The sequence below is a fragment of the Pseudonaja textilis genome, unplaced genomic scaffold (assembly GCF_049901715.1).
Source record: "Pseudonaja textilis isolate UNSWEBS1 unplaced genomic scaffold, rPseTex1.2 PTEXSCF135, whole genome shotgun sequence".
In the NCBI taxonomy this organism is placed as follows: domain Eukaryota; kingdom Metazoa; phylum Chordata; class Lepidosauria; order Squamata; family Elapidae; genus Pseudonaja; species Pseudonaja textilis.
The window spans coordinates 7,656-31,428 of record NW_028262859.1 but is presented as its reverse complement, the minus strand read 5'-3'; the positions used below and the strand labels follow the sequence as shown (position 1 = coordinate 31,428).

Sequence of the window (23,773 nt, the reverse complement as noted above, 5' to 3'; positions counted from 1 at the left end):
CTATCTTCTCCCCCGCTGTCTTGTTTCTTTATCATTACAGGTCATTCCTGTTTTCAACTTTGTGAAATGATCACAAAGGCAACAGAGGAGAGGGAGTCATGTGATCCTCCAATTCCAACAGTCCAAATTAATGTGGACAAGAGTAAAATTAACTGGATGCTGTCTATTATTAAGATGTAGCAGGACTAGAGAAATTCAAATTAAACTTTATCCTCAGCCATGGAAGTTCAGTGGATGAATTGGGACTAGTTGTTCTTTCATAGTCCAACCTAATTTCCAGGATTTCTGTGGAGAAAAACTAAAACTGCTCGAAGAAAAGCAGAATATAAATCTAATCAAAAGTAATAAAATAAGTTCCAAGAACACTGCCATTCATCTGATACTGTATTCTTACAGATGGGCTATCTCTTCTTTATGCTCTGTTCATCTTTTGATTTTTTAAAATTACTTTTTCTTATGGCTGCACTTTCCTTTATATTATATTTTAATGAAGCCCAACTTAGGACGTGGCCATTTAAAATGTCAATCCCAACTCACTGCTAAGTGCCAGAATCCAAATTAAAGCATCATGTCCATGTAAATACACCCAGTGAACAGAAGCCCACCACTTTTCTAGGTAATTGGTTCTACTATGCTACTAACTACTCTTATAGGTCAAGAAGTTATTTCCAACTTTCAGTTGTAATTTTCTTTGTTGTAACTTTAACATACTATTCTGTATCCTGCACTCTGGAATACTAGAAAACAGGCCCTGATCTTCCAATTACTCTACTCTTCTGGTATTTGAAAAGTATTATCATATCCTCTCTCAGTCTTCCAAAGGATAAACATTTGTAATTTCATCAAAGTTATCTCTAAATATATTTGTTTCTATAAAACCTTAAACATGGTGTTCAGAATTGAACACAATACACAATGTAACGTTTATGTGAATACAAATTCAAGTGGAACTATTACTTTCTATGATTTCTAAGCTATACTTCTGTTCATTTAATATCCAATTAGAGGCTTAGCAAGATCAGATCAACTAAATACTTAGACAACCAGAGAACTATGTTATCTGGCAAGCCGCTGTAGTTAAGAAAACTGCATTAAGGTATCCATTAGTCTTACTCTTTTAAACAATCTTTTGGCTTTTTCCCTTGCTCTCTCACTCAGTCCTGGTCTGAGTCACCTTTCCATGGCTCTACCATGGAATTATAGCATTTCTCTTGATTCCCTCAGCAAAAACAACAATCTCCTGCAACCATCAGCCAGAACATTACTGAAGTACTTAAAGCACCAATAATTGAAAGTTGGATTTATCAGAGAGTTGAATTCAGTCCATAGAACTTCCTGAAACAACTGTACCACATCAACTGGGTTTGACAACATCCATGTAGACAAAATTTTACTCTTTTAGACAAAATTTTTGAATGCATCCCATCTGTATAGACATGTATGTGAAGAAATATTTCTATATACAAATCAAGTATTGTAGGGCTAAAGTATATACAATTCTCAATCTCTGAATATTTACCCACCCCACCCCCAGAAGAGCATGCAAGCAAGAAAAGGCAAATATAACCAAGTGGTGAAATTTAGTTTGGCCTTTGATCAAATAAAGAAATTTGCAGGTTCAACTGTTTTGTGCACATACATACTTAGCAATGTATTAGGAACACCTAATTTATTGTAAAGGAATGCAACACAATCCTATTGATTGATCTCAACATGATGGACGGACAAAATAGATCATATGTATAGTAAGTTTCTTTTTTTTACCTGTATCCAGAATTCCCATTGCAAAGCCAATGACGGACATCACGGTTGTTAACAAGATGGCTTTCTTACACCATGGAATAGCATATAGTCCTACTGTTGTACCCAGCATAGATAAACCTATAAATATAATTTAAAATTTTCAAACAGAACATTTTAAGAATTAAAATTGCTCATATTTCATTTTAAATCCAGTAAATTCAAAGCCAGTAAAATTTGTATTTGTATGGAGAATTATTACTATATCATGAAGAAATGTAGTTTATTTAATGTAACAGTCTTATATCAAAAGTAAGTCATGTGTTAGACTGCAATCATAAGCACTTATAATTTGGAATAATGCTATTGATCTCTATGGGGCTTTCTTCTGAATAGTATATTTTGGATTGTCTTATTAGTTTCCAGAAGATTGCTCAATGGTTAAAAAGCATTGCTTCAATAGTTCAAGCCACCAAAAGCATAACTGTAAAAGACAGACCAGAAATAAGTTAAAATAAGCAAAAAAAAAGTAAGAGAACACCTGTCTGATCTTGATGAACACAAATCACCAAGGCCTGATAGATTATATCCCAGAGTTTTAAAGGATATGACAGAGGTCATCTTGGAACCACTGTACCATATCTTTCAAAAATCCTGGAGCATCGGAGAACTACCAGAGGACTGGAAAAGAGCTGATGTGGTTCCCATCTTCAAAAAAGGAAAAAAAAAAACAGACCCAAGAAACTATAGACCAATCAGCCTAACATCAATACTCGGGAAGATACTGGAAAAGATAATAAAAAAACAGATCTGCCAACATCTAAAAACAAGTAAAGTAATAACTAGCAGTCAGCACGGGTTTGTTAAAAACAGATCATGCCAAACCAATCTTATTTCATTCTTCAACATAGTGACTAAATTAGTAGACCAGCAAAATACTGTAGACGTAATATATTTAGATTTCAGCAAGGCATTCAGCAAAGTAGACCACAACCTACTTCTTAGTAAGCTAGAAAAAAGGTGGAATAGATAGCACTACCACTAGATGGACTCGCAACTGGCTGACAAACTGTACTCAACGAGTAGTCCTTAATGGGTCTAAGTCTACATGGAGTGAAGTAAGCAGTGGGATGCCACAAGGTTCCATCTTAGGCCCAGTACTCTTCAATATCTTCATTAACGATGAGGGAATAGAAGGGGAACTTACCAAATTTGCATACTAAGCTGGCAGGAATAGCTAACACCCAAGAAGATAGGCTCAAGATCCAGATTAGATCTAGATTAGAACACTGGGCCATATCTAACAAAATGAAATTCAATGTAGAGAAAAGTAAAGTCCTACACTTAGGCAAGAAAAACCAAAAGTACACATATAGACTGGCTGAAACCAGGCTCAATATCAGTAACTGTGAGAGGGATCTTGAAGTCTTTGTGGACAACCAGCTAAAGATGAGCCAGCAGTGTGCAGCAGCAGCCAAAAAAGTTAATGCAATCCTAAGTTGTATTAACAGAGGGATACAATCAAGATCAAGGGAGGTACTAATACCACTCTATAAAGCCTTAGTAAGACCACACCTAGAGTACTGCATCCAGTTCTGTTCACCACATTACAAAAAAGATGTTGTCTCTGTATCGTTCCAATTTTAGTATATGTGCTGCCGAAGCGAGACTCTAGAAAAAGTACAGAGAAGAGCAACCAGGATGATTAGGGGCTGGAGGCTAAAACATACAATGAACGGTTGCAGGAACTGGGCTTGGCTAGTCTAGTAAAGAGAAAGACCAGGGGGGACATGATATTTGAGGGGCTGCCACAGAGAGGAAGGGGTTAATCTATTTTCTAAAGCGCCTGTAGTCCAGACAAGGAATACTGGATGGAAACTGAACAAGGTGAGATTTAACCTGGAAATAAGGAGAAACTTTCTGACAGTGAGAACAATCAACCAATGGAACAGCTTGCCCTCAGAAGTTGTGGGAGCGCCATCACTTGAGACTTTCAAGAAGAGATTGGACTGCCATTTGTCAGAAATGGTGTAGGGTCTCCCGCTTGTGCAGAGGGTTGGACTAGATGACCTACAAGGTCCCTTCCAACCCCGATTATCTGTTATCTGTTAGTTTAGAAATACTGCAGCATAGAAAACAATTTGCTTCATCAATTTAAAATTGCTTATCATCCCTCCCCAAACCTTGATTTCTTCAGAATTCTGAAGAGTTTGTTTATTTGTATGCTGTCCATTCCTAAATGCATTAAGTGGCTAATAAACACAAACTTCATAAAATAACCCCTCCAATAACTATACCAATAAATTCATCCCAAATGAATAAACAAAAATCCCATCATAAGAGGTGAAGCAAAGCATATGAAGTCACGTGACCACCACTACACGCAAATTCATAACATGCTTTCTTCCTGGGCTCCCTGGAAAAGCCTGGTTTTATTCGCTCTCCAAAACGCAGGAGAGGGGACTGACCAGATACAAGGCATAAGAACAGCAACAGCAAATGCCTGTTTCCCAGGCACTTTCGGATGGCCTTCTTGAATAGATGAGACCTAACCAGAAATTACTTCATTTCATCTGACTGGATGGGCAGGTGAACATGGAGAAGGTGGATCTTCAGATAACCGAGTCTTGAACCAGGAGACTTTGAAGGTGACAAGAAGCACCTTCAACTCCATCCTGAAGCCATCTGGCGACCAGTGGGACCCCCCAAAGCAGTGGGGTCACCCAGGTATAATGAAAAATATTCATCCCTGACCAGCCTGCCATGTTTTAGACTAGCTGTCACATCCAAATGCTTTTCAAAGGCAGTCCCACGAACAGTCTGCTACAGTAATTGAAATAGGAGGTAAGCAAGACTTCCTGTTTCAGGAATGGTGCACGAAATGGAGCTCTGGAAAAGCCAATTAAAAGCCTCTTCTAGACTGCAAGAGGAAGTCTTCCATAGATAGGAAAGGAGTCTCATTAAAAAATGCCACTAAACTTATACGACAGTTCAGCGGTATGTCTATATAATACATCTTTATATATAATGTATTTAAAAGTCCTAAAACCCATTTGTTAGTAAAAAATTCTAATTCTAAAACCAAGGCAAAGGATTGAGAACATTTGAGTAAGCGAAATAAAAAAAGAGCCTGAATGTTCTAAATAATTAATGCAAATAAGGAAGCTATCAATAAAAATGCACTTCCTTGACCATGTTAAAAAGGGAATGACAATGACTTTGTTTTCTATTAGAAGGGACCTGCTGAACAGGAAGTATCAAAAAACTTCAGTTTAAAGAGGGGATTACAGAAGAAAGAATTAGAAGTAGAGAGACAAGGGAGCAAAAAGGGGAGGGGGAAGAAGGAAAGGAAAAGACATTATAAAAGACAAAAACAAGATATAGAGAAATAGGGAAAATGTATAAGGATTGAAAGTATAAGCCTATTTAGAGATAATGGGTGAAAATTTAATTGAAAAAGGGATTCTGCAAAGATGCATAAGATCCTATTGTTATATTAGAAATAGAAATAATTTTAGAAAATATGAAACAATGTATGATTAAAATGATGAATACTTATTGTAATGCAGTGGAATGTTTGTTAATAAATAAATGAAATAAAATGAATGAGAATGAATTTAGGAAAGGATGGGAACATTTTAAGTATTATTAATGATTTATAAAAATATAAGTGAAGAGAAATATGGGGAAAAAAGAATTATGAAAAGTTTATAAGTCTTCACAAGGAAGTATGATACTCAATAGAAAAGAAATGTTAAAGATGTTAAGATTCTAACTAATATTAATGATAGAATTGAATTGGAATGGAATGAGTGTTTTATTTACTATTGATATATATGTATATATACATATATATATGCATATATATACACATATATATACATATATATACACATACACACACGCGCGCGCACACACACACACACACATATGGTATTCAGCTTTGTTCGGGTATTTTCCACGTCATTATAGTTGTGCTTTTAAAGTTGTAGCAACATTTCGGCAGAATCTCATCTGCCATCATCAGGCTTCTGTATTGTGTTCGTCTGTGAGTCAGACTTTCACAGCCGTTTCTGTTTTAAATTTGGTGCTAGCCTACGCTGTGCCAGAATGGTTTTTTCTTCATCCTGATTGGTTGGGAATCTTGGTCTACAAAACAGACAGAAGATATTAGAAAACACCAATCAAGCAGAACACAGCAAACTCCAAGACCAATAAACACAGACCAAGACTCCCAACCAATCAGGATGAAGAAAAAACCATTTTGGCACAGTGTAGGCCAGCACCAAATTTAAAACAGAAACGGCTGTGAAAGAAACGGCCAGCACCAAATAGCCTGATGTACTGATTGGTAGACAGCAGTCAAAATTTTAAATTCTGAGCATTACATTTTAGGACGAGCACCAACTAGGACACATGGCAGAAGATAGAAACCAAGAAAACCAAGGACTTGCAAGGAGAAATTTATGAGGTGATAGAATCTACTCTTCTGAAGGTTTCTGCAAAGAGCTGAACTACATGTTTCCAAGGTCCCCTCCCATACTTTTTCTTCATCCCTGTAATGGATACACATTTGGACAAAGTTAAAATAACTTTTAGAAAGAGGTTAGAGGGAAAGAACTGATACAATTACTATCCCATTTCTGATCAGCTAAGTAAAAGGATCTTCAATATTGCCTTTGTCTAATTTTCATTATAATTTAATAACAGTATATCTAAAAACACAATTATTACTCACTTAGGGATAGATATGCAATACTTCTTCCATTAAAAGGTCAACAATCTATATTATTCATTTTCATTTTTATCCACTTACCCAAAAGTAACTTGGAGTTCATGCAGTCAAAAAGTATTCCACCAATTAGAGAACCACCAAAGTATCCCGCTGAACGGCCCACGAAGATATATGAAATTTGACTGACATTTTTGTTCACATTTGCAGCCAAGTCTTGAAAGGTTGGTCCTAGAATAGCAATAGCCATCCCCTAGAAATAAATAAAATCAATAAGAAATAAAAATAGTTGTTCTTAATAAAGCTTTGCAAAATTGTTCAAACAATTCAATAGTTAACTTACAACCTTTAGAATCCTAAGTATGCTTATTTGTAAATAAGGCTGACTGAAGTTAATAAACTACATCTACCCTCACTGTTCTGTGCAGTATACCAGAGAAGTATACCCTTTCTCCACAATTACCAAAAGGGTGTTTCTATGACGCCAATAAACAAGGCCTGGCAGCAGATATAGTTCCATTTGTAGCTTCCTGCAACTTATAAGGTTTCCTTTGCCTTTTGGTATTTAAGTCAGTCTTGATTCCTGGAAACTTCTTAAACAAGTCTCTGTGGTTTCCTTGGCAAGGTTTTTAAGAAGTGGTTCACCACTATTTGCCAGTGTCCTTCTTAGGGCTGAGAGACTGCCCAAAGATCACTCAACTGATTTTATGCCTCAAACAGGGCTAGAATTCAGTCACCCAGTTTCTAGCCTGATGCCTTAAATCCAGGAGTGTCAACCTGGATTTCTTCAAGGACTGAAGCAGCATTGCAGTTTTCTTTTGCGGGCCAGCTGGCGGTGGGGGAGACAGGACGGATGCCTCCTGCAGCATGCAGCCCCCATGCCCCATTTTGGCCAGCAGTGTGCTGGAGGCCACCCAGGCTGATAACTGGGGGTGGGCCCAAGTGCAACCCCACCCCCATGCCCCATTTTGGCTGCCAGACGCACCGCAGGCTGGTCCTTTGCTATTTCCAGGCTGGTCCTGTGGGCCAGATTTAAGTACCCCATGGGCCAGATCGGGTATGATACCCCTGCCTTAATTACTGCACCACACCAAACTGGTTGTCCCGTGCGTGCGCAAGTGCAATAGACCTGCTCTGGGCGAGGGCTCGCGTGCCGGCAGCTATGGCTCCACCTGCCACTTCTGGCACGCTTGCCATAGGTTCGCCACCATGGCTAGAGTATCACATATCTAGCATGACTAGGGACCACAATAACCCTATTTATCACAAAAAAGGTATCACAAAAAAGTTGAAAGAATTCATAACACAAACTACATGGATAAAGCCAAAGTTGCAACTGCTGACATCTTATTAAAAGAAGCACCTTGTATTGAGGTGGACTTTGTGTGCATATGCATCAGTTCGTTCACACACTCAAATTCTGCACCATACAAGTGGAAATCTCCCTTGAAGATTTCTCAGAATAGAGAAATTTCTGCAGGATCCTGGACACATATATTTGCCTTTATTGGTGAGAGAAATTTCTCTCTCAGAAATTCTTAAGACCTCCTCTAAGAGGTTTATTTTGCAGAACATCATCTATCACACCATCTCTGCCGGCACACAAGCCATTGCCCCAGAGCAGTTACACTGCACAGGTGCACGTGCTGCCCACCCGCCAGCTGATCATCAGGTAGCTGCCATGCCTGTACAGGGGGCAGGGTGCGCACAGGAGAAATATGCAGCATACATAGGGCAGGGGTGGGATTCAATTTTTTTAACAACCGGTTCTGTGGGCATGGCTTAGTTGGTGGGCGTGGCTTGGTGGTCATGTGACCGGGTGGATGTGGCTTGGTGGTCATGTTATTGGCTGGATGTGGCCAACTCAATATCACTCACATCGAGGAATGCATCTCCTCGCCTAGCTTCTCATGACTGTGGGGATGTTGGAGTAGTCGTAAGTGTGAAAAAGGGTCATAAGTCACTTTTTTCAGTCCCATTGTAACTTTGAATGGTCACTCCACACAAGCAAAGTATCAGCAAAAGAGGGGGGAAAAAATCCAGAGACGTTCCAGAGACAGGAAGTCTAGTCCTGCCAAGAATGTAATAAGGGTTAACGGAAAGGCAGTTTCTGTAAGCAACACCAGAATGTTTCCTTCCTGCCTTCCTTACAGGATTAGGCCAGTAGTTTCTTCTAACAACTGGTTTGCTGAACTGCTTAGAATGTTAACAACCAGTTCTAGCAAATAGGTGCAAACTGGTAGAAACCCACCCCTGGAGTAGGGGGCTCGCATGCGCAAGGAGTAGGGGCCGTGTGTCCTTATGGGTGCTGGCACGCTTGCGCACGCACACTTTTGGCATGCGAGGACAGAAAGTTTAGCCATCACTGATCTAGCAAATTGTATCCAGTAGAAGACTCATGCAATAGGCCTCAAGGATATTTTTTGAAAACAGGTATGTCAATATGAAAATAGGCAAAGTGTCAAATACCCAAGACTGGCAAAATGCACTCCAGATTTCTGGTTCCAGTTGATTATATGGATCAAGACCTCCATAAGAAATTATTCCTGTATCATTCAAGGGCAATGCAACATTAACCAAAATAAATTTACCATCACTAATCAAACTTTATTATGGTCATTAACCAGCACCTCTGCCAAAAGATCTACTATCAGAATCTTCATCTACCTAAGCTAAGATTCAATTTTTTATTTCATATAATTTTATCCAGACTTTTATTTTTTCTTTTATTGAATTCAGATTCATGTTTGTTAGTTTTCATGTCTCACTAATAAAAAAAAGGAGCCAAACATCATTCCTCTGTCCACAGCATCTGTGTCCAAGCCTTTTTGTTAATCTCATCTATCATGAAGATCATGACCTACTCATTTAAGAAAAGGAAGTATTTTATGTATTCTTCAGCATGGAAGCTAGGGTGCTGGTTGAAGTCAAGGCTTACTCAGCTTCAAATTGACCACAGCATTCACAAAGTGCTTTTGAGCCAGGTACTGTCTCTCATCCCAACCTAGATGGTTGCTGCCAAAATGAAACCTGCCAGGCAGCCCGACTTTCAATTTCCAGAGCAAGAGCGGAATGTAAACATTCAATGCCATGTAGTGGTTATGGTTGTCATTGTCAGCACTACACTGACCGTATTGTACAGGTAGTCCTCGACTTACAACAGTTAGTTACTGACCGTTCAAAGTTACACCATTGAAAAAAAAGTGACTCATGGCTATTTTTCAGACTTATGACTGTGGCAGCATCCCCATGGGCCCATGATTTACATTCAGATGCTGGGCAACTAGCCTATATTTATGACAGTTACAGTGCCCTGGGATCATGGAGATCCACCTTTTGCGACTTTCTGACAAGCAAAGCCAATGGGGAAGCCCAATTCACTTAACAACCGTGTTACTAACTTAACCACTGCAGTGATTCACTTGACCAGTGTGGAAGAAAAGTGGTAAAACGGGGCAAAACCTACTTATAACGAACTTCTCAGTTAGCAGCATAAATGTTCTCCACTCCTTATAACTTATAATTATATATAACCTATATAGTTATATAACTTATAACGAACTTCTCACTTAGCAGCATAAATGTTCTCCACTCCTCTACTCGTAACAGAATACCTTATGCCACCAAGACTTGAAATTCTAGACCTAGACAACCTAAGACAGCCTTGGGTCTGATCTAAGTACATAAAAGTACTTGGGTCTGATCTAAGTACATAAAATTATACATTGCAATGTCCTACCTGTCAATGAATACTTCAGCTTCAACCATAACAACACAAGAGCACACAATAGATACAAACTCAAGGTTAATTGCACCAACTTGATTGCAGGAAATACGACTTCAGCAACAGAGTGGTCAATGTCTGGAATATTCTACCTGACTGTGGTTTCTTCCCCAAACCCCAAAAACTTTAACCTTAGAGTTACTATTGACCTCACCCCTTTCCTAAGAGGTCTGTAGGGGGTGTGCATAAGTGTACCAATGTGCCTACCCGTCCCTGTCCTATTGTTTCTTTTATTTTTCTTATATGTATCCATGTATTCATAACTATGTTTTTACTTATACTTGTTATCTTATGATTGCTTGATAAAATAAATGAAATAAAATAATAAATAAATAAATGAATGTTGGGCTCAAGTGTGGGCTCATAAGTCGAGGACTACCTGTATGTTAGGCTTGAACAAAAGCAGGCCAAAAGGCGGAGGGTCTCCATGTGTCCCTATTCCAGCAGGACCACCTTTGCTCCTTAAGGAAGGCAGAGAGATCCCCGCCGGATCTCTCACTCATCTGTCTGCCGACTGCCGCTCTTTCAAGGGCGCCAGAGACAGCGGCCAACAACCCCGGACTTCTTTCGCTGCTCCCAGGAAGCTGCGGGCTGGGCCATAAGGGCAAGGCGCTCGCGGGGTCGTTGGAGAGCGAAGCCGGCTGTCTGTCACCCTGCGCGCTGCCCGGCTCGCTCGCCCGTCCGCCTGGCTTCCTCGCCTCCTTACCAGGCCCAGGAAAGCGGCGCAAAGAGCAGCCGAAATGCACCACTTCAGTGCCCGCCGGGATGCCGCCGCCGTCGCCTGCTTTCCCTCGCCATGGCCACCGCCACCTGCCCGGCTTCTTCGGCCGCTGCCACCTGCCACCTTCACGACCGGCTGAAGGGCAAGCGGCGCCGAGCATCCAGGCGGCGACTCTCCGGAGGCCGCATCCTCTCCAGCGGCGTCCCCGACGGCTCCCGCTTCTTCCCGCGCTCCCTCTTCTTCCAGCCGGGCAAAGCGGACCTGCTTCTTCGCAGCCCCTGCCATAGGTCTACACCCGAAGGCCGCCGCCGCCGCCGCCGCCGCTACAGAGCCAACCAGGCGACACGTGACCGACTAATCCCGGAACCGCCGGCATTTTGGCAGGCGAAAGGAGCGCCTTCACCTCAAGATCGCAATTCCCAGAAAGCACCAGAAACCAGCTGTTTACGGTGCGGACTGAGGCTGTCGCTGCAAAACGCGTCCCTTCGGATTTCACGCCGAGACTGGTATTCTGGGATTATACGCTAAAATATAAACTCAGCAATGCTACAGAGGTATGAAGATCATCGCAGCTGCTCAGCTAAGGCAAGCAGGTAATATATTGGGCAGCAACTATTTCAGAATATGCTGGAGGTGAATTATCACTTTAGTGACAGTAGTAAAAGTGGAATTCCATACTGCATGGGAAAAGGCAATGGTAAATCACCATGAAATGGTGAAGATGCTCTCTCAATAACAAGATCTCCAATTTTACTCTCCAATTACCAGTGCAGAAGAAGCTGATGCAGTGATGTATACCTCATCACAAAGATCACAAAATCATGCAGGAAATTTCTAGAAACTGGATAAAAAGAGTATTAATACTCTGAAAAGTCCTAAGAACACCATAGATTGTCAGAAAACAAACAAATGGAACAAATTAATTAAAATTTATTTTAAGGTACAAATTATTAGGCTCAAATTATCATTATCATATAATGGACACACTATGCAAAAGTCCAATTCTCTTGAGAAGTCCATAATGCCAGAAAAGATTGAAGTAGAAAAGTGAAAAGGATTTTATTAGTGCCGTGATAGGTGCATCAGAGATCTGAATGGTTAGGGTAAGGGCAGATCATCCCAGAGATGGTCCAACTGTGCATTTACTAAGATTTCACCATGACTTGATAATGCATAATCAATATTTACTTGTTAGAAATCAGTGATCTCATTTCCTGACTTCCAATCAAGATTGCTTCTTGTCTATATTTCAAGATTTTCGTACTACCCTGAGACACAGAGAGAAAAGTAAAAAAAAATGCTTCAGTGAAAAGCCTATCTGGTCAGCTCTTTGGCATTACTGGTAGTCCTTGACTTATGACCACAATTGAGCCAAAATTTCTCTTGTTAAGTGGAACATTTGTTGAATGAGTTTTGCCTCATTTTATGACTTTTTTTGGCCTCAGTTGTTAAGTGAATCATTGCAGTTGATAAGTTAGTAATGGTTGTTAAGTGAATCTGGCTTCTCCATTGACTGTGCCTGTCAGAAGGTCACAAAAAGTGATCCCATGAGCTTGGGACATAGCAACGATCATAAATATGAACCAGTTGCCAAGCATCTGAATTTTGATCATAGGGATACTGCAAAGGTGGTAACTGAAAAACAGTCATAAGTCACTTAGTTCAGTGCTGTTTTAACTCCGGTCACCAAATGAATTATTGTAAGTTAAAGACTACCTGTAGGTTCTGAGTTTATTCAGTACCTGGAGTGACAAGTCAGCTTGTGTTTCACAATATCTTCAGCTTCTAAAGCCTTAGAAATGGAATTTTCTTGTTATCTACACAGGATGCACAGAATAAACTGAATGGAAGCTAATAAGACTAACACAGACAATTTAATAGGCAAGATTGTCTCCTTCAGAGCCATTCTTGGTCTTCATGTGGAGAAATCCCATAAGGCTAAGTAGAAGAGGTTCCTTCCATGTGTCTTTGCTCAGGGATGGCATCTGCAGCAGCCATGGGAATATGCCTCTTCTTCATTGCCCGCCTCCTCTCTGGCATTCAGAAAGCCTGGAAAAGACATTATGGATGCAGATTTGGGGAGGAGGAGGGGGAGTGGAGAATTATATTTTTGTCCCTCTGGTAGTGGAAATTGTTTTGAACTGTGGTAGGGTTCACTGTGTTCTACTCCAAGGATCTTATCTGTGTGGTGTTTAAAATTTATGTCATCTTTTGTATTTTGGTTGTAGTACATATTACAAAGGGGGAGTTGAGTTATCCCTTTGAATTGATAGTGACTACAGCATCCCATAAAATAAGTATCCAGCTAAGCAGATTATTTCTTTATCATTTGACTAATATTTTCATATGTGTTAACATGTTTCTTTTATTGTAGTCCAGTTCTCTTTAGGACTTGTAAAAAAAAGGAGAGGGAAAAGTTCAACAATGCAGAAATAAAAAAGATGATCCAACAAAAAAGGCAGTGATAAATTCTCTCATAAAAGTAATAATTAAAGTTTGCTATTCAAGACTGGTTTGCTTTCTCAACAAAACGTTACAAAATCATCTTTCTTAGAATAAATTTTTGCTGCAATCCCCAAAAAACAACAGAAAACAGACCTGATTATGCCCTGTAGATCTCTGAGAAATGAACAAAAATATAAAACAATTTCATATATGCAGGCATCTCAACAGCCACACACAACATCTCTCAGAAATGAAATTCTTTATTGTATATATTCCTCTTCCATAAACATAGCATAAAATTGGTTGAAGCACCTCTTTGCTATTTCTAATAAATAAGCAAAAATCTTAGATATGAACAGAAGCCATTCTACGGGTATCTTTTATTGGTAAATATAGAGATAAGTTTCGCCTGTTCAGTGCTTTTGAATCTCCTTTGAAGAAGCCATTTAAATTCATTTGCTACATTTCTGAGCCTCACAAGTCCTGGAACTGAAAAAAAAAACTAGAAAGACAAAGATGCTGTAATGCTCACATTTATTTAGATAATTACTGGATATGGCAGCCCAATTCAGACATTGTGACTTTGGGTGGCTTACATAGAAGTAAAACAAGAGGAACCAGATAAAACAACAGAAAATAGAAGAAAATGAAGCCAAACCAAAATAATAAATCATTGAAACATGATTAAATACCTTGCCCAATCCCCAGAGGGAGAGTTTTTCCATGCAATTGGTACACAAGGTGACTTTTCAAGCAGGAGCCAAAAGCCCAAGATCACCTCTAAATAGGTCACCAGAACCAAAGCAACTGAGTGGCATGCAGTTGCTGATGGGCTAAAATATTGTATATCTTTTATTTAGTGGGATGCAAGCAACAGTATGTTGGCATGCAAGCTAGTCTCTTAGATCATGGATAACTTAGCTTGCATCACATAGCACGTATGCATTTGGTGTAAAATGGCTTTGGTTACATTTATTTTAGAAAAACAGAGTGGTAGAGGTGAGTTGTTATGGGCTCATCTAATGACAACATATGTTAGATTGTGACTTGGAATATAAGAGTAAATGCTAAAGAGCATGGATTACTTGATTAAATGAAAGAAGCAAATATAGGTATATTATATGTCTGTGAAACTAAGGGCTTATCTGCACTGCCTCTTGCCCTGTTACCAGGCACTCCTGTTTTGGCTGAGGTCATTTAATACTAATCCTAGCAGTTCACTGCTACATCTTAAAGGCAAGAGTGACCCTCACAGCTGAATCCATGGTTATTCTGTGTGTGTTCCAGAACCACCTTAGCTAGGAATGCTACAGCACAGGTAGTATAATATTTATAACACTATTAACAAATATGGTAGAAGGAAGCTGGTTTGGAATCTGTAAAAAATTTTAATGACTGTATTTATTTCCCTGAGTCATTTATATTTCCCTGTGAGGTTGCAACATTTTTCATTTTTCCAGTCAATTAGGGTAGTAGGATTTAACCCTCAGGTCCAAAAGGTTGCTTTCTACTTACTTCATGACTGTAAAAATGGTGAAACTGCTATTATATCATTCTTGCTAAAATTCACTCTAAAGGATGTTGGAGACCAACAGAATAGTGCGCATTTATTTTAAATCTGTCTGTATAGGCATTTTGATACTTTAACTTTGTATTTATCCATTATACCCATCTTATCTTTTTTTCTATCTATTCATATATGTCCAGTAAGACCTACCCAGAAAAAGAAATTAGCAACTACTTTCCTAGAACAGGAAAAACGGAAGATAGCACTCCAGCAAGAACATTGACAGTGGAAGGATTTGGTGTTTGTTAGGTCTCAATGCCAACAGATTGACAAAGTGTCATTCTGGAAAGAATTTTCTTAAACAAAACAAAAATAAAGAAGTGAATGAAGTTAGTATAATACTCTGGGGTTGATGAATACATGCAGAGGAGATATGACAAATGAAAACTAAAATATATGTCAGAAAAGATGAAGTGCTGTTAAAAAAAAGTTATACTTATGAAATTAAGATCCTGTACGTTGACAATAGTTGTAGGTTAAACTCTTGTGAATGGTGTACATGCCAGCGACGAGTTTCAGTAAAATTGTGTGATGTTCTGAATGAATATGATGTAGGAAAAAATATCTTGTTGGGTAACTTCAATAGATGGTTTGAACAAGGTGAGAGAACACAAAAAACTAAAGGAGCAATTCAAAAAACTAAATAAGCAATGAGACCCCCAAGAAGAACAAACGAGAATGGTAACTGGTGTCTGCTTAGGAAAATCTGTTTCAAATATGTAGTTTAAATGTAAGTTTATTCATGTGCAAAAATGTTTATGTTGAAAGGTTAAGAGAATTAATTAGTAAAGAGTGCAAGGATGTAGAGAGGTTATGTTTATGAAACTACCACCATTTTTGAATAGTGTGAAGAATGGATTTGAAGGAAAAGAGAACTTAATGGGGAAAAGCCTAAAACAAAATATAACTGAAACTAGAATAGCAATAGCACTTAGACTTATATATCACTTCACAGTGCCCCACTGCGGCTCTTGACCCCAGTAGGATAAGTCCTACATGAAAAATATGAATGAAAAGGGTAGATAAGGTGCAAGAATCTAGACCAGGGGTGTCAAACTCAATTTCATTGAGGGCCACATCAGGGTTGTGTTTGAACTCGCGGGGGGGGGCTGGTCAGGGTGAGCATGGCCAGCTTGATGTCATTTGTGTCAGGAACACCTGTGGTGGCCTGAGCACTCCGCCAACGAAAACGGGCTCATGAGCTCCATTTTTGGCTGGGACACCCTCCTGCAACCCTCTGCCAGTGAAAACGGAGCTTGGGAGCAAGCTCTGTTTTCCCTGGCAGAGGCATCACGGGCCAGTCTTTCACTGTTTCCAGGGCAGTTCCATGGGCCAGATCTAAGCACCCTGTGGGCTGGATCTGGCCTACGGGCCTGAAATTTGACACCCCTGATCTAGACACTGGAACAGAATGAAAACACTGAAGCTGAAGGATCAGGTTAGGGGCAGACTGTCAAGAGAAAATGTATCTGGCTGATAAGAGTCGACACTCACTTGATGGCACGAAAATAATCATTGAGTGCTGCAGAAGTGTGTGATGTAATGCTAATAGAAAGTAGAAAAATAGCAGTCAATAGATTTATGTGAAAAGGAAAAAGTATTGTTGAAAAAATGCAGTCAAAGAGAGCAAGGAACATTCAAGAATGAAAGAAGCAGAGGAAAAGCTTTGATGGAACTAAAAATATTTTAGAAAGCAGAGGAAAAGCTTTGATGGAACTAAAAATATTTTAGAAGTGGGTGAAAATGGCCTAATTCAGACCTTCAAATAGAATAACATAATAACAGAGTTGAAAGGGACCTTGGAAGTTTTTTAATCCAACCGCCTGCCTTCCTCAAGTAGGAAACTATACCATTTCAGACAAATGTTTGTCCAATCTCTCCTTAAAAACCTCCAGTGTTGGAGCACCAACTTCTGGAGGCAAGTCGCTCCACTGATTAATTGTTCAGTCAGGAAATTTCTCTTTAGTTCTAGGTTGGTTCTCTCCTTGATTCGTTTCCATCCATTGCTTCTTATCCTGCCTCCAAGTGCTTTGGAGACAAGGTGGAGAAATAGAGTGAAACGATTGGAAGTGATGAAATGCTTTAGCATGAAACGAAATCAGATTTAGTCGCATGTTTTCTTATCTTGAGAGTTTAATTTGGCGGGCTCACTATTTCTTATTTTGCACACTGCATGATGTTGCTTATGCAGGTGAAAAAGTATGTACATAGTACATAATTGATTATCTGTTTGCATCCTTTAGCTGGAGGCTTAATGAGCTACCAAGATGAACTGGATGCTGCAAAATGTGTGTATTGAGAAAAAAGAATAGAATACCATAAGACCTGGAAAGGCCCCATGTCTATTCAGCCAAATGCACCTTTAATTTCAAAATACTGAGAGATAACCCATGTGGGCATTGCCATATCATTCTCAGTATCTATCTTGCTTGTTTCTGCTGTTGGTGCAGAGCACAGGACCTGAGCAAGATAGAATCAGAATTTGGTCTTCATCCATAGGATTGTTATTTTTAATAACTGCTATGCACAGGAAGGACCAGAGAAATGCATGGCACCACTGAAACTTGAATAATTAATGCTATATTAAATATATCTTTTGATTTGAAAATAAAACAGCAGAGAAAACAATTCACATGTAAAATTGCTGAACTCTGAATCAATAATAAAAACATGCAAATATAACTGAAAAATTAATGTCAGTGTACTTAACATATGTTCAGGTAGTCCTTGACTTATGACCATTTGTTTAGCAACTACTTGAAGTTACAAAGGCACTGAAAAAAATGAATTGAAACTGGTCCTTACATTTACAGCCATCGTAGAAACCCCACAGAGATTAAAACTGAGATGTTTGCCAACCGGCATGTATTTACGATAGGTACAGTGACCTGGTTCACGTGATCATCGTTTACAACCTTCATAGGGGACTTCTAACCAGCAAAGTCAGTGGGTGAGGCCGGATTTACTTAATGACCAGGTGACTCACTTAACAATCATGGCAAAAAGATCATAAAATTGGGCATGATTCATCTATTAACTGTTTCACTTAGCAACAAAAGTTGCAATCCCAGTAATGGCCATAAGATAAGGACTACCTGTAATTTAAAAATCTTATTAACAAAACAAGCTTATTAACAATATAGCTTGAATTATATTTCCTAGGCACTAAATGACACAACATTCATGTGTTTCAGCACATACTTTCCCATATATTCATGAAAAATTGAATTAAGCCTTTAATTGAATTATTCAGTATGAAATAGCCCTAACTTTACTATAGTACTATCTATATTGAGATAGGTAGCAATACAGAATGGAACTGTTAAATTTTAAGCAATAGAAAATTTACAGAAAACTAATAAGTGTCAGTATTGCATAATAATATTCTGTTTTATCCTGCATATAACAATATTGTAAAACTAAATGCTCCAATTGTAAGTTATGTTAGGTATTGGTATGCATTTGAATTAAGCTGGACCTTATATTCCCTTCAGAAGCAATATGCCATGGACTGAATCAAACAAGGCCAAACCTTCACCAAAAAGCAAACCACACAATGAGGCGTTGTAAATTATTCAACTTGGTAGCACGCTATAGTGCAGGTGTCATTTTGTAAAAAAATTGCCGCAATTTAAAAAACTCTGAATCTACATGCCTGGAACTTTTAAAAATTAGCAGAAATAGTTTTAAAACCACTAGATACTATTAAAAATTCCAGCTGAATCACTCTGCTGGACAGATTATAAAAGTGAAGGTATTGGGAGGAAATCAGGCTGATAAGACAGGACAGATCTTGACTCCCACATATACATTCATATATCTCTAACCTACACATTCACTAGCATATATTCAGTTATAACATTGGTCATATAAAAGTGGAAACGTATTTTGTAAAGGCAACCAAAAACAGCTGAAAAGATTTCTTGATATTATTTCCACACTGCTTGCCATAGCTTTGCCAAAAACCAGGATCATGGTACACACAGTTTATAAACAGAAAGCTACCTAATTTTATAAAAATAAATTCAATCTGGTAGAAAAACATAGCAATATTAAATAACAGATTCTAATTCTTTGCTCGGTTTCTCATATGAGTCCGATATAGGGAGCGGTTTGAGTTCCAGCATTTTTTCTGTGGTTTCTCCATTCACAGGTGTAGCTTGTTCTTTGCGTTTCCTCTTTTCATGCACCCATGGAATAGCACATAATATAATTCCTCCAATAATAGGTGGAACTCCTGCTAGGTAGAATGCTACATCATAGGTGCCCAGGTGATCCCGTAACTTGCCTGGAAAATGAAAAAAAAAATATAACACTAAAATTAACACTTCAAGCTAAATAGCTAGATTTTTCAGCAGGTTTTTTAAAATGTGGAAGTACTCCTGAGTTCACTATACATACAATAATTACCCAACGTAGGTCTTAAAATAATTTTTTAAAAATATTGTAGCTTAATAAAGCATTTCCTTTCTTCAAAAGAAGTCTAAAAAAAAGGAAAACTGCTACTGGATGATATAGAAATTGTGTTCAGGGAATTGATATTATAAGGAGAAAGAGCAGTGATTTTCTACAATCCCCCATTGTAGTAAACCTTTTTATGCTATTCCAATTGAAAGAATAAGAATAGAGATTCAGAAAAGTTATCTTTCCTCCAACAAGAAGCTTTTATTAGATCCTGGTTCTTGGCTGAGGGTGATTTTGTCAATGCAGATGATGTTCAAGTGTTGTTCCAGTTCTTTTGGGATTGCTCCCAAGGAATCTATTACTACTAGCACTACCTACACTTATTATCATTATCATGATGGTGATGGTGTCAGAAGGTATTTAGCCTGGATTTGGCATTTTTATCAACCTATCTATCATGTCCTGTCCAAGGATTTGAGATAGGCAGATATTGTTGGAAAATGATGATAGTAAATATGTTGTGGCCACCTAACCTAAAGGATTGGGCAGTTTACAATGTATTAAAACACACAGTTAAAACAGATCAAAACATAACAGCAGCATTACTATTTGATATGCTTTTTACATATTTAATTAAACATTTCTCCCTACCTGCAATAGGTGGGCCAACTGTCATTGGTATAGACATCAAGCCTAAGAGGAATCCAATTGCTTCGGAAACATGATATGCGCCAACTAACTCAAAAGCAATTGGTGCCATGATACAAATGAAGCATCCATCAAAAAGGCCCATGATAAGGCAGACAACAATAAGAGCTTCAAAGGATCTGCATAACGGGATCATCATAGACATCAGGCCAATTAACAAAAAGGATATCACCTATACAAAAGAAATACAAGAGGAACAGAAATAGTGAAAAACAATGAAGGGATTCTATTATTGTATCCATTACAAATGATATTTTTCATCAAAAATTAATAAAGTTTTTTTCCACCTAGGTCAAGCTTAGATGTTCTTAAACAAACAAACAAAACTAAGCAAAATTTGACGTAGTTGTACTTAAATTCCTTATATTCTTCAATTCAAGGAAATCCCAAAGTAGTAAACTAGAGAGTAAGAAAATTATAACTGCTACTATAAAGTAAGTAATAGCAAACCCCTTTTTTATTGTAATCAAGACAACTAAATTGATGTGTCTATATAGTCATCAGAAGTCTATTTGACTTAGGAAAGTGTCCTTTTATCCAACTGTGTCTACTTGCTGATAGAAACTTCTTCCATCAATGGATTAGTATATCTGTGAACAAAGTATATGATTTTCACATTTCTTTTTTTCTGTGCAAACCCCTCCAACAACTTTCAACTTTCAACAGACAGCTCAGGGCGTCTTTGGAAGATTGCATGTGGATTACCAGAGAAAGAGAAATTAATTAGCATTATTCTTTTTCCCTCCATGAAAGCCATTCTTGAACCAAAAGGACTCCTACGAGTTGAGGGACATAATTAAAAACATATTTCTGTTAATTATTTATTGTAAGGTGTCCAAATTACTTTATTATATGCAGCACTTACAAAAACATGGCATAACTCTAGGATGTTTTTGAGGTCTAACTGCATTAGCTGAAGGTAGTCTCCAGGCCCAATTTAAAAACCTGCTTTTAGCCTTCACAGACCTAAACAGTATGAAGATTTGCCAAATCCATTCAGGCATATTCCTCTGTGGGGATCAAACACAGAACCAAACCATCATTAAGAGAGGACTTCTTAACATTTCAGACTGTCACAATCTTAATTCTTTAAATATTTCAAGGAATGTTTCATTTTCTTTTGTTTAATAATAAGATTACATTGTTTGTTCAAATACTCTATGAGAGTATTAAATCTTGAAAAGCACTTTATCTATCTTAGAAGTAATGACTGTCATAATGATAAGGATAATTAATGCACCAGTAATTTTTACTTTTCTGGGAAGTAATTATAAAAAATAATCTCTCCACTTCCCTTGAATTAGTCTCAACTCCGGTTAACTGCATGGTCACATCCAGACATGATTTGCTCTCACCTTATCTTGGGTTGCTTACCATAATATCCTGGTCTGGTCTAATAATTGGATATATCCTGGCAGTTTCCATTTAAGTTTTAGCAGATGTGATCTTGTTTAGTTTTCTCAAGATTAGTTATGGTCAGCTAAATGCTGCCACCCGGTGTGACCACAACAGTATTAAAAGAATGAGAGTAATTTTTGCTGAACTCATCCAAACCTAACATCCTGCCTAAGCAGTGTGCCACTAAGTTCAGTATTCTATCCATTGTCCCATATTGTTTCTTGTAAGTTTCCTATCTTTTGGATAAAGTAAGCATGCCTATGTTTTATTGTTTTTTAAGAAAAACACTTTATACATTACATATAAAATGTGTGCTGTGCTAATACATATTAAGATATTGGGTTTCAAGATTTCTGCTAGGCAAAGAGTCACTCGTTGTTGATCTAATCTTTTGCTTATATCCTAGCTCTGAAACAAATGAAAAAGTTCAAATGAAAAACAGTGAATGTCTTCTTCCTGCTAGGTGAGACTGCATTTGAGGAAATGTTTACTCAGCCTTGAAAAGTGGAATAAAAGGGATCAACTTAAAGATCTTTCTTACAAGTGATCTTGCTGGGGAATAAATATAAGTCTTTACATTTCTATTACACTTTGTATGGGAAAAAGACTTCAACAGAAACTACTGCTGCACTTTGTTGCTCTATCACTTTTTTTTTTTTTTTTTGGCAAAGGCAGACCTCAGCATGACCAGAACCACAATGAATCTCACCTGACCCTGGACTGCAGAAGTCCAAACCACAAGTTTGACATTTCCCCAATTCTTGTAGCCACAAAGACATGCAGGGCATTCACTGATTTCTCAACATTGTTTTAAACTAAATTAATATTGTCTGTAAACGTATCTAAATAGTGACAAGATAGGTATAAAGGTCTCTCAGCAGCCTGAAATCTGAGTCTTTTGTTTCTTTAGTTCTCTTGTTCTTTCCAGAAATGGGATAGTGACTGTGTGCTCTCTCCACTTCTCTTCTCACTATATACCAAAGACTGTATCTCAAAAGATCCCTCTGTTAAAGTACTGAAGTTTGCAGATGATACAACAGTGATTGGTCTCATTCGAGACAACGATGAATCTACATACAGATGGGAGATTGAACTAGCCTTGTGATGCAACCAGAATGATCTTGAACTAAATACACACAAAACCGTAGAAATGGTGGTAGATTTTAGGAGAAACCCTTCCATACTACCTCCTCTTACAATACTAGTCAACACAGTATCAACAGTAGAGACCTTCAAGTTTCTAGGTTCTATCATATCTCAAGACTTAGATGGACATCTAACATCAAAAATGTCATCAAAAAAGCACAACAAAGAATGCTCTTTTTGCGCCAACCCAGAAAGCTCAAACTGCCCAAAGAGCTGCTGATTCAGTTCTACAGAGAATTATTAAGTCTGTCATCTGCACCTCTATAACTGTCTGGTTTGGCTCTGCAACCAAACAAGACAAACACAGACTTCAATGGATAATTAAAACTGCAGAAAAAACAATTGCTACCAACCTGCCTTCCATTGAGGACCTGTATACTGCAGGAGTCAAAAAGAGGGCTGTGAAAATTTCTACAGCCACCTCACATCCTAGACATAAACTGTTTCAACTTCTTCCCTCAAAACAACGCTATAGGGCACTGCATACCAGAACAACTAGACACAAGGACAGTTTTTCCCGAAATGCCATCACTCTGCTAAACAACTAATTCCCACAACACTGTCAAACTACTTAGTAAGACTGTATTACTATTATTCTTTTCATCCTTCCTATTACTTATCTCTTCCCACATTACTATAACCGTGTTGCTTGTATCTTTACAATTTATGCTGGTTTATTTGTTTCCTAGTATGATTTGACTGCTTATTAGTAACTTATGACTATCAGTAAGTGTTGTATCTTATGATTCTTGATTCTTGTATTTTTATTTTTTTCTTATGTACACAGAGAGAATATGCACCAAAGACAAATTCCTTGTGTGTCCAATCACACTTGGCCAATAAAGAATTCTATTCTATTCTGACATGGATTGAATGAAAGCTTAGATATTAAAGCAAAGATTTTCAGCTATTTTCTTAGAATATGTAGGAAAGATATTTTATTTTGTTCTATGGAGCATGGATTCCTCATTGTTCTGGAAATTCTGAACAACATTTGTAAACGTTGGTCCTGCAAGTAATACCTGGGAGGCTTCTTCTATCCCATTTATTTCTTATCCCAGTTTGGTACGTAGAGAGTTCTTGCCATGATGATAAATTTAATTGGAGTCATGACAAGAACAGGTCTAA

General features: G+C 38.2%; 1 protein-coding gene and 1 long non-coding RNA gene across 4 annotated transcripts; one reads left to right on the top strand and one right to left on the bottom strand.

Moving 5' to 3' along the window:
- Positions 1-6: 6 nt before the first annotated feature.
- Positions 7-7,017, bottom strand: LOC148123755 (uncharacterized). Of its 3 annotated transcripts, none has more exons than XR_015740545.1 (3): positions 6,936-7,017; positions 6,557-6,725; positions 7-1,881 (listed from the first exon to the last, which is right to left on the bottom strand). It is a non-coding gene; the product is annotated as an uncharacterized LOC148123755 (long non-coding RNA). The 3 variants fall into 3 exon arrangements; XR_015740546.1 differs by having other exon boundaries at positions 6,816-7,009; XR_015740547.1 differs by lacking the exon at positions 6,936-7,017 and adding an exon at positions 6,819-6,887.
- Positions 7,018-10,754: 3,737 nt separating this feature from the next.
- LOC148123754 (uncharacterized) lies at positions 10,755-23,506 on the top strand. Its single transcript, XM_087918886.1, has 2 exons — positions 10,755-11,570; positions 21,906-23,506. Exon 1 carries the CDS (start codon positions 11,053-11,055, stop codon positions 11,503-11,505), a length of 453 nt encoding a protein of 150 aa, XP_087775012.1. The 5' UTR covers positions 10,755-11,052; the 3' UTR covers positions 11,506-11,570; positions 21,906-23,506.
- Positions 23,507-23,773: the final 267 nt, after the last annotated feature.

Coding starts and splice junctions, on each gene's coding strand:
- LOC148123754 (XM_087918886.1), top strand. CDS start 11,053: ATGGCCACCGCCACCTGCCCGGCTTCTTCGGCCGCTGCCACCTGCCAC.